Consider the following 12,024-nt stretch of genomic DNA (forward strand, 5'->3'; position numbering starts at 1 on the left):
TATAAACATCTAACACAAGAACACCCAAATTCATAAAGCTAGTTTTTAGAGACCTTCAAAGAGACTTAGACTTTGACACAATAATAGTGGGAGACTTTAACACCCCACTGATAATATTAGACAAATAATTGATACAGAAAATTGTATCAGAGATATTCAGGACCTGAACTCACCACTGAATTAAAGTATAGCATTTGAAATAATAGCATCAAGCACATATTTAGTTCACAACAGCCTTGTGTTTTTATGAATTACTTAACCAATGGATGAGTTCTAAAACTAATCATATCTAACTAATGCTCCACTGACAGCAAATACTAGAGTTCCACAAATTATAGGAGGAAATTCAGGAAGACATTTTCTCATGTAATAATAACTTACAGCTACAGTTGTCATCAAAGATCCATATTTAATTTAACTTCAGAGAAGCTAAATAAGCCATTAACAGGCGACGAAAAATTCTTGTTCTTACCTACATGACTCTTTAATTGTATGTTCATTAGCTGCTTTATGATATCTTTTCCATTAATGTCTTTCAAGCGTTTTAGGACAGCCTCTATAAAAATAAAACAGATTATCAAAATGCTTTGAAAGGTAAATTGTAACATATGTCTATGTCTGTGTATATGTTATATTTGTATGTATGAATAGTAATAACTTAATTAGCATCAGTTATTAAAGAAGATGAATTAGTTAAAAAAAGATCTGGACTACAGAATCACAAAGCCTTAGAATTGGAAGCGGTCATAGCGATTATATAAGCCTAGAGAAGTTTAGCGATTTGAACAAAATCAGATACATAGTTAACTATAAAACTTATACAGAAGTAGATGTTCATTATTCCTTAACCAGTGCTTTTTTTCCATACAATGCTGCCTCTTCTGCAAACTGAAATTATCCTAGAGAGTTTATGATACAAATATAATTTTTAAGCATATTCATACTGTATATGGATATACCTGGTGAGGTGAAATAAAATTTTATTCACAAGTCAACTTGTAAACTGTGGTCTTTATAGTCACAGAAAGTTACCATCAGGGAGAAATTATCTGATTCTTCTAAGAATATGTTAGCCCCTTTTTATGTCATGTAACTATAATTACATGACAGCAGTGATTATCATGGACTGGTATAAATGCCCTCTCAGGTCCATTTAGAATGTCGACTTTGTAGACGGAGAGGAAGAAATAGGTAGATTTGCATTCGTATCAAAATTGATATTGGATCCTTTTTTGGGTTTTAATATGATTTGAACTTTTTGCTTGGTTTTAAAACTGCTACTAGGGTCAATGAAGGCAAAATAAAATAAAAATTAATTAATAAAGAAAATTCATATTAAAAATGGAATAATCTGGATTGATGAAGCTGGGTCATCTAGTGGACTTCAAGTTTTGTAGGTGTAGAAGTAGGAACAATTTAGGGCATCATCTCCACATGAAAAGATGCATCAGATTGAGAGAACAAGTAATTAAAATAGTTTGTGGAAATGACGACCTATAGCAACAACGACAAAAACCTGGGGAATATTAGCAGACATATTTTAACCTCTTTAGTTATTTCCCTAACTGGTATAAGCAAGGAGTGCTGATTCATTTGAATTAGGCAAGCAAAATTTCTTAGATAAGTAATGAATATTTGAGGACAGATAGGTTTAAGTACTAAGAATACAAAAATATGTGCCAGAGAAACATATTTTAGTAAGGGCCACAATTTTCCTCCTTCATAACACCCTCCCAGTACTTTACACCTCTTTTCAAAACAGTTACACATGGATTTTATATTAAGCTTTCTTTTTTTTTTTAAGTGTAATATATCATACAATTTGCTCTTGTAAAATCATCTAATTCAAGAGTGTTTAATATATTTACTGAGTTGTTAAACCATCACCACAGTCATTTTTAGAATCTACTTCAGATTTATTCTAATGAATTTCCAGTAAGCTATACAAGCATTACCGCTATATTTTCTATTTCCTCTTCCTGACATTTGTACTGTTGTTATATCTATAAATATCAAAAGACACTGTTACAGTTATTTCTCTATATAACTTTATGCCTTTTAAAGAACTGAGAAAAGAAAGAAGAACAAGTACATATTTATAATGTTTGTTATATGAACATTCTTGTTTATAATTTCTGGTTCTTTTTATTATTTCCTGTGGATTTGAGCTACCATCTGTTGTCATGTTCTTACTCCAGCATCCTATTGCTCCCACTGATTTCCTTTGTGCTATTGTCAAATATGTTGCATGTCTGTTACATGTCTATCATGTGATAGGTCCCAAAATACAGTTACAGATCAATTTTATATATCTATATATGTTACCACACAATTACATTTTAAATCAATGAAGAGAAGAAAAAAATGCATTTATATATTATGTAATATAATTATTTCACTAATGATTTTGTTGAAAAAATTACAATGTGAGGAAACTTGTTTTCAGCCTGAGGAACTTTCTTAAGTAATTTTTTTTTAATAACATGGCCCGATATCAAATAATTCTGTAAAGTTTTATTTATTTCAGATTCTTTTTATTTGAGTTTTACTTTTAAAAATAATTTTGCCAAACATAAGATTATTGGTTTATATTTTTTTCTTTCAGCCCTTTGAAAATGCCATCCCACTTCCTTTTGGCCTCTATAGTTTGTTTTTTAGTGTTGTTGTTATTTTGTGTGTGTGTGTGTGTGTCTCTTCCTAAGACAGAGCCTCACTCTGTTGCGTGCAGTGGCACAATCTTGGTTCACTGCAACCTCCACCTCCTGTGTTCAAGTGATTCTCCTGCCTCAGCCTCCCGAGTAGCTGGGATTACAGGCCCACACCACCATGCCCAGCTAATTTTGTATTTTGGTAGGTTTCACCATGTTGGCCAGGCTGGTCTTGAACTGCTGACCTCAAGTCATCCACCTGCTGTGGCCTCCCAAAGTGCTGGGATTACAAGCTTGAGCCACTGTGCCCTGTCTTGGCCTGCAGAGTTTTTGATGCTATGACACCTATTAATCTTACTAGAATTAACTTTTGTATGGTTGCAGTCATGTAACTATACAAAATGATATTTGAACCACACATAAAAAGGTGATTCCATAAAATTGTAATGGAGCTAGAAATTTCTATCACTTAGTGATGTTGTAGCCATTGTAACATCTTAATGCAATAAATTACTCACATGCCTGTGATGATGCTGGTGTAAACAAACCTACTCTGCTGCCAGATATATAAAAATATAGCACATAGAAATATGTATAGTACATAACACAATGATAAGAACAAAAATCTATGTTACTGGTTTATATATTTTCTATACTTTTTTGTTTAATTTGAGTGTGTATACTTCTACTTACAAAAAATGTTAACTGTAAAACAGCCTCAGACAGGTCCATCAGCACGTATTCCAGAAGAAGGCATTGTTATCACAGGAGATGAAAGCTTCATGTGTGTTATTTCCTCTGAAGGCTTTCCACTGGGGCAAGATGTGGAGGTGGAAGACAGTGATGATACTGATGATCCTGATTCTGTGTAGGTCTAGGCTAACGTGTGTGCTTGTGTCTCGGTTTTTAACAAAAATGTTTTAAAATTAAAAAAAAATTTAAACAGAAAGCAGCTTATTGAACAAGAATACAGAAAATGTTTTTGTACAACTGTACAATATTTATGTTTTAAGTTAAATGTTATTATAAAACTCCAAACCAAAAAAATAAAAATAAAAAAGTTTATAAAGTTAAAAAGTTACAGTAAGCCAAGGTTATTTTTAAGAAGAGATTTTTAAAAAGAAATTCATGTAGCCTAAGTGTACATATGGCATTTACAAAGTCTACTGTCGTGTACAATAATTCCCTAGACCTTTGCATTCACTCACTGTTCACTCACTGACTCACCCAAAGCAACACTCAGTTTTACAAGCTCTAGTCATGGCAAGTGCTATATACAGGGTTGCCATTTTTAATATTTTATAAAGTATTTTTCCTGTACCTTTTCTATGTTTAGATACAGAATTGCTTATTCTTGTATTATCATTGCCTGTGGAATGCAGTCCAGTAGCATGCTATACAAGTTCATAGCCTAGGAGCAATAAGCTATACAAAATGGCCTACATGTGTAGAAAGCTATAGCACCTAGGTTTCTGTAAGTATACTCTACGATGTTTGCATGATGATGAAGTTGCCTAATGCACATTTCTCAGGACACATTAGGCAACACATGACTGTAGTTGTTCTCTTGCCATTTCAAGGTTTTCACTTTGTCTCTCAATGTTATTTTTAATTAATTAATTAATCATTTTATTATAATTTAAGTCTGGGGTACATGTACAGATTCTGCAGGATTGTTAACTTAGGTATACACAGGCCATGGTGGTTTGCTGCCTCCATCCCCTCATCACCTACATTAGGTATTTCTCCTAATGTTATCCCTCCCCAACAACCCACCCCCTGCTATCCTTCCCCTAGCCCCCACCCCAAACACACCCCAGTGTGTGATGTTTTCATCCTTTTTAATGGCTACATAGTATTCCATGGTGTATATGTGCCACCACGTCTATCCAGTCTATTTTTGATAGGCATTTGGGTTGGTTCCAAGTCTTTGCTATTGTAAACAGTACCACGGTGAACATACGTGTGCATGTGTCTTTATAACAGAATGGTTTATAATCCTTTGGGTATGTACCCAGTAATGGGATTCCTGGGTCAAATCGTATTTCTATTTCTAGGTCCCAATCACCACACTGTCTTCTGCAATGGTTGAACTAATTTACACTCCCACCAACAGTGTAAAAGCATTCCTATTTCTCCACATCCTCTCCAGCATCTGTTTTCTTCCGATTTTTTAATGATCATCATTCGAACTGGCATGAGATGGTATCTCACTGTGGTTTTGATTTGCATTTCTCAAATGACCAGTGATGATGAGCAATTTTCATGTTTGTTGAATGTATAAATGTCTTCTTTTGAAAAGTGTCTGTTAATATCTTTCACATATTTTTTGATGGAGTTGTTTGCTTTTTTCTTGTATATTTGTTTTAGTTCTTTGTAGATTCTGGTATTAACCCTTTATCAGATGAGTAGCTTACAGATTTTTTTTCCCATTCTACTGGTCACCAGTTCACTCTAATGATTGTTTCTTTTGCTGTGCAGAAGCTCTTAAGTTTAATTAGATTCCATTTGTCTATTGTGGCTTCTGCTGCTTTTATAAGGTTTAACAAAGATATACAGTTTCAGCTTTCTGCATATGTCTAGCCAGTTTCCTAACACCATTTATTAAACAGGGAATCCCTTTCCCATTGCTTGTTTTTGTCTGGTTTGTCAAAGATCAGATGGCTGTAGATCTGTGGTGTTACTGCCAAGGCCTCTGTTCTGTTCCATTGGTCTATATCTCTGTTTTGACACCAGTACCATGTTGTTTTGATTACTGTACCTTTGTAATAGTTTGAAGTCAGGTAGTGCGATGCCTAGAGCCTTGTTCTTTTTGTTTAGGATTGTCTTGGCTATGCGGGCCTTTTTTGGTTTCATATGAAGTTTAAGGTGGTTTTTTCCAGTTCTGCGAAGAAGGTCAATAGTAGTTTGTTGGGGATAGCATTGAATCTGTAAATTGCTTTCGTCAGTATGGCCATTTTCACCATATTGTTTCTTCCTAACCATGAACATTAAATATTTTTCCATCTGTTTGTGTCCTTTCTTATTTCTTTGAGCAGTGGTTTGTAGTTCTTCTTGAAGAGGTCTTTCATGTCCCTTGTTAGTTGTGTTCCTAGGTATTTAATTCTCTTGGTAGCAATTGTGAATGGGAGTTCACTAATGATTTGGCTCTCTGTCTGTTATTGTTGTATAGGAATGCTTGTGGCTTTTGCACATTGATTTTGTATTCTGAGACTTTGCTGAAGTTGCTTATCATCTTAAGGAGATTTTGGGCTGCAACTATGGGGTCTTCTAAATATGCAATCATGTTATCTGCAAATAGCGGCAATTTGACTTCCTCTTTTCCTAATTGAACGCCCTTTCTTTTTCTTGTCTGATTGCTCTGGCTAGAACTTCCAATACTATGTTGAATAGGAATGGTGAGAGAGGGCACCCGTGTCTAGTGCCAGTTTTCATAAAGAATGCTTCCATTCTTTGCCCATTAAGTATGATATTGGCTGTAGGTTTGTCACAAGTAGATATTATTTTGAAATACATTCCATTGATACTAGTTTATTGAGAGCTTTCAGCATAAAGGACTGTTGAATTTTGTCGAAGGCCTATTCTGCATCTATTGAGATAATCATGTGGTTTTCATCTTTGGTTCTGTTTATGTGATGGATTCCATTTATAGATTTGTGTATGTTGAACCAGCCTTACACCCCGGGATGAAGCCTCCTTGATCATGATGGATAAGCTTTTTGATGTGCTGTTGCAATCGGCTTGTCAGTATTTTATTGAAGATTTTTCCATCAATGTTCAACATGGATATTGGCCTGAAATTTTCTTTTTTAGTTGTGTCTCTGCCAGGTTTTGGTATCAGGATGATGTTGGTCTTATATAATGAGTTTAAAGGATTCCCTCTTTTTGTATTGTTTGGAATAGTTTCAGATGGAATGGTACCAGCTCCTCTTTGTAAGTCTGGTAGAATTCGTCTGGACATGTACTTTTTTTGGTTGGTAGGCTATTAATTGCTCACTCAACTTCAGAACTTGTTAAATGGTCTATTCAGGGATTCAAGTTCTTCCTGGTTTAGTCTTGGAGGGTGTAAGTGTCCAGGAATTTATCCATTTCTTCTAGATTTACTATTTTATGTGCATAGAGTTGTTTGTAGAAATCTCTGATGGTAGTTTGTACTTCTGTAGGATTAGTGGTGATATCCCCTTTATCATTTTTTTATTGCATCTATTTGATTCTTCTGTTTTCTTTTTTAATAGTCTTGCTAGCAGTCCAACTATTTTGTTGATTTTTTCAAAAAAAATCTCATGGATTTTGATTTTTTTCAAGGGTTTCTTGTGTCTCTATCTCCTTCGGTTCTGCTCTGATCTTAGTTATTTCTTGTGTTCTGCTAGATTTTGAATTTGTTTGATCATGCTTCTCTAGTTATTTTAATTGTGATGATAGGGTGTCAATTTTAGATCTTTCCTCACTTCTCATGTGGGCGTTTTGTGCTATAAATTTCCCTCTTACACACTGCTTTAAATGTGTCCTAGAGATTTTGATACATTGTGTTTTTATTCTCACTGGTTTCAAAGAAAATCTTTATTTCTGCCTTCATTTCACTATTTATCCAGTAGTCATGCAGGAGCAGGTTGTTCAGTTTCCATGTAGTTGTGCAGTTTTGAGTGAGTTTCTTAATCCTGAGTTCTACTTTGATTGCACTGTGGTCTGAGAGACTGTTTGTTATGATTTCCGTTCTTTTGCATTTGCTGAGGAGTGATTTACTTCCAATTTTGCTTTTTCAAATTCAAAGCAACTTTCCTAATTAGCCATAAATAGAAAGCAAATTGAACAGCATTTGAAATATTTCCTCAAACATATTCTAAGATCACTACAGCATTAGTCCTTTATGGATAACTTTTTAAAAATTAATGAGCCCTAAAGCTAATTTTTCATTGAGAATAAATACTAAAATTCAACTAATTATAGGAGGAAATTCATAAAGACTTTTTCTCTCATGTAATATCTACATATAGGTACTGTTGTCATTAGAGATAAATCCATACTTAAACTCTAGAGAAGACAGTAAACCATAAGCAGTTTTTAAAATTCTTATTCTTACCAGGATAACTCTTTCTCTTTAACTGTGTCTTAATTTCATCATTTATTGTACTTCTCTCAGTTGCACTCGGCAATCGTTCATCAGCCTTTATAAAAGTAAACAGATTATGTTGTTCTCTAAGCTGGTTATTCTTGATAGCATTTCGTCTAACCTTTTTTCAAGGTTCTTAGTTTCTTTGCATTGGGTTAGAACATGTTCCTTTAGCTCAGAGAAGTTTGTTATTACCCAACCTCTGAAGCACGCTTCTGCCAATTCATCAAACTTGTTCTCCATCCAGTTTTGTTCCCTTGCTGGTGAGGAGTTCTGATCCCTCGGAGGAAGAGAGATCTTCTGGTTTTCAGTGATTTCGGCCTTTTTGCACTGGTTTCTTCCCATCTTTGTGGATTTATCTATCTTTAGTCTTTGAAGTTGGTGACTTTTGGATGGGGGTCTCTGAGTGGCTGTTCTTTCTGTTGATGTTGAAGCCATTTCTTTTTTTTTAAGTTTTCCTTCTAATAGTCAGGCCCCTCTGCTGCAGGACTGCTGCAGGTCCACTTCAGACACTTCTTGCCTGGGAATCACCTGTGTGGGCTGCAGAACAGTAATTATTGTGTCCTTTGGTAGCTTGGTCCCAGAAGGGTGCCCACTAGATGTCAGTCAGTGCTTTCCTGTATGAGGTGTCTCTTTGGTTATACTGGGGTCAGGGAGCCACTTGAGGAGGCAGTCTGTCCCTTATCAGAGCTCAAGTGCTGTGCTGGGAGCTCTGTTGCTCCCTTCACAGCTGCTGTGCAGGAATGTTTAAGTTTGCTGCAGTGAAACAACTGCCTCTTTTCCCAGGTGCTCTGCCCTGGAATGTGGGGCTTTATTTATATATCCCTTGATGGGCTGCTGCCTTTTTTCAGAGATGCCCTGCCCAGCAAGGAGGGAGTCTAGTTGCAGTCTGCCTGCAGAGGTGTTGCTGAGCTACCACAGGTTCTGTCCAGCTATGTGTAACCTCCCTTGTGATTTTGTTTATACAAGTATGTTAGAACTGGCTCAGTAATAGCGAACTGCCTCAGTAATGTCAGATGCCCTTCCCTCCACCAAGCTCCACTGTCCTGGGTTGAGCTCAAACTGCTGTACTGGCTGTGAAAATCCCAGCCAGTGGGTTTCAGTTTGCTGGTCTTTGTGGGGGTGGCACCCCCCCAAGCCAGATCACTTGGCCTCCTGCCTTCAGCCCCCCTTTTTTCAGGGAAATGGGCAGCTCTGTCTCGCAGGCATTCCAGACGCCAGCTAAAACAGCCACCCAGATTTGTGCTGGAAACCCATGTTGTCAGCTGAAACGGCCACCAAGTTTTGTGTGGGAAACAAAACTTGGTTAATTAAGGGTGAATCTGCCTTTCTTAGTCCACTGACTTAATGTTAATCTCTTTTGGGAGCATCCTCACAGACACACCAGGATCAATACTTTGCATCCTTCAATCTAATCGAGTTGACAATATTAACCATTACAACACACAATCACTTTTGGATAAGAGTTGTTTTAACGGGGCTCCCTTTGTCTGTCTCTTTCCCTTATGTCCCTGTTAAGCTGTCTGCCTCTTTGGGTATAACACCAAAAATTAAGGAGAAATGTGTCACTGTTTCACCAGTAAAAATGCAGTAGTATAATTTTTGAACTATATAACAAAACTAAAGTAGTGGAAACCTTGTCAATTTGCCTGATAACATAACGATATAAGAGGGAATTGGTAACCAATGAAATGATTATCAGCTATATTCACCTTGTTATTACATTCATAAGCTAGCAATTTTGCTTTTTCAGATTCAAAGCAACTTTCCTAATTAGCCATAAATAGAAAGCAAATTGAACAGCATTTGAAATAGAATTTCCTCAAGCATATTCTAAGATCACTACAGCATTAGTCTTTTATGGATAACTTTTTAAAATAAATGAGCCCTAAAGTTAATTTTTCATTGAGAATAAATACTAGAGTTCAACTAATTATAGGAGGAAATTCATGAAGACTTTTTCTCTCAGGTAATATCTACATATAGGTACTGTTGTCATTAGATATAAATCCATACTTAAACTCTAGAGAAGACAGTAAACCATTAGTAGCTTTAAAAAATTATTATTCTTACCAGGATAACTCTTTCTCTTTAACTGTGTCTTAATTTCATCACTTATTGTACCTCTCTCCGTTGCACTAGGCAATCGTTCATCAGTCTCTATAAAAGTAAACAGAATTCAAAACACTTTTCTAAGGAAAATGTTAACGTGTGTGTGTGTCTAATACAATCCTAATTAGTATTTTTCATTAGAGTAGAAGAATTATAATAAAGTGTTCAGATTGCAGCTACATAGAAACTTAAATTGAAAGGGCAATTAACAAACATATAAGCCTCATTATATTGAGGTTTAGATGTATTTAGTTATTTGACTACGACCATATAGCAAGTAATAACAAAATTGAGGCACAGACTTATGCTATCTTATAACTTAACTATTTTTCCATATAAAGCAATCTCCCATCCAAACTTAAATCATAATAGTTTGTGGTACTAACATAACTTTTAAGTATATATTAAAAACATATTCATGCTGTAGGGGTATATCTGTTGAGGTGGAACATAAATTATTTTTTCATAGTTGATCTATCTGTACACAATAGTCATCATCACTCACAAAATGTAATAAAACCTAAGTTCTTTGACTCATCCAGAAATATCTTAATAGTCTATTTTAGGTGGTTTAATTATAGTTCAAATAGACATCAATGATAAAAGAGAATAACAACTCATTTAATGAAAAAAAGTTTTCTCTCTGGCTCTCTGAGCAGGCAGACTGTAGGTAGGAAGAAGAAAACATTTGTAGTGGTACCAGCATTAGAATTGTAATCCTCTTCATTTGAGCTTTCACATGATTTATATATTTTGTTGAATTTAGAAACTAATATCTAGGTATAATTATGGAAAAACTAAAGTGAAATATATTAAAAAGAATTTCATATTGAAAAATGGATAATTAGAATTGGTAAACCTGGTTACCTATTGAAACTAAAGTTATTTTGTGTGAAACTTGGTTCTACCAGAGCATGTAACTGAAGTTAGACACCTGTAATGATCCTGAACAGTAGAGCAGAAGTCTTGCTTTGGAAAGTTGGCTAAGACCATGATTAATGTTAAAATTTGTACTATTATCATGGCAGCCAGAATATACCACCAATATAATTTAAATAGAGGCAGAAACCAGATTATGCATCATTGTAAAAGTGCATCATATTGGCCAGGCACAGTGGCTCATGCTTGTCATCCCAGCACTTTGGGAGGCCAAGGCAGGTGGATCACGAGTTCAGGAGTTTGAGACCAGCCTGGCCAACATAGTGAAACCCCATCTTTACTAAAAATGCAAAAATTAGCCAGGCATGGTGGCATGCATCTGTAGTCCCAGCTACTTGGGAAGCTGAGGCAGGAAAATCACTTGAACCCATGAGGTGAAGGCTGTGGTGAGCCAAGATCATGCCACTGCACACTAGCCTGAACAACAGAGTGAGACTCTGTCACAAAAAAAAAAAAGAAAAAAAAGCATTATATTGGACAAACAAGTTTTCAATAATTCAATTACAACATTTTGTAAAAATAATGAGCTATATGCAACAGAAAACTGAAAAACATTAACAGGTGTATTTCAGCTCTTTTGTCTTTCTCCTACAAATATAAGTAAGAAAGTCTGATTCATTTGAACTAAGAAATCAAAGGATTTTTAGATAATCAGGGAGTTAATAAGGAGAGCATTTTAGAGTTAAACACAAGGAATACAGAGTTATGTGCTGGAGAAATTTGTCAACTAGTAAAAGTCACAATTTTCCTCCCTCACATTATTATCCTCTTGCTTAAAAATTTATAAAATCTTATCCTGCTTAGAGTTCCTGAGCTTTTAAAAAATGTGTATGTGTTTAAACCATACTACTTTTCCATTTAAAGTGTCTAATTCAATGCTTACTAATATAGTCACAGAAATGAGTAATCATTACCTCAGTCAACTTTATAATCTTTTTCACATTTACATTAATTACTTTCTACTGAGATATAGGAACACTACTCCTTTATATATAGCTTTTTTCTTTCCTCAGTTTTTGTGCTATTGTTACACATATTATACCCGCAAATGTTAAGGGCAATGTAATAATATCGCTATAATTTTTTTTTGTATAACTTTTTGCCTTTTAAACAAATTGAGAAAAGAAAGAAGAGCAAGTACATATTTATAGTATTTGCTATATGAACACACTTATTTATATTTTTTGGTTCTTTTTATTGTTGCTCTGTATTTAT

General features: G+C 35.0%; 1 protein-coding gene across 1 annotated transcript in view; it reads right to left on the reverse strand.

Annotated features, from left to right (window-relative positions):
- LOC108309201 (coiled-coil domain-containing protein 7) overlaps positions 1-12,024 on the reverse strand; it is a 198,629-nt gene that overhangs the window by 54,569 nt on the left and 132,036 nt on the right. The window contains exons 10-11 of the mRNA XM_037740977.1: positions 9,832-9,918; positions 473-556 (exon numbers count right to left, since the gene is read on the reverse strand). Of these exons, the coding sequence (XP_037596905.1) occupies positions 473-556; positions 9,832-9,918 (171 nt within the window). The remainder of the gene's footprint in view (positions 1-472; positions 557-9,831; positions 9,919-12,024) is intronic.

Source organism: Cebus imitator, unplaced genomic scaffold (assembly GCF_001604975.1).
Source record: "Cebus imitator isolate Cc_AM_T3 unplaced genomic scaffold, Cebus_imitator-1.0 Scaffold92, whole genome shotgun sequence".
NCBI lineage: Eukaryota > Metazoa > Chordata > Mammalia > Primates > Cebidae > Cebus > Cebus imitator.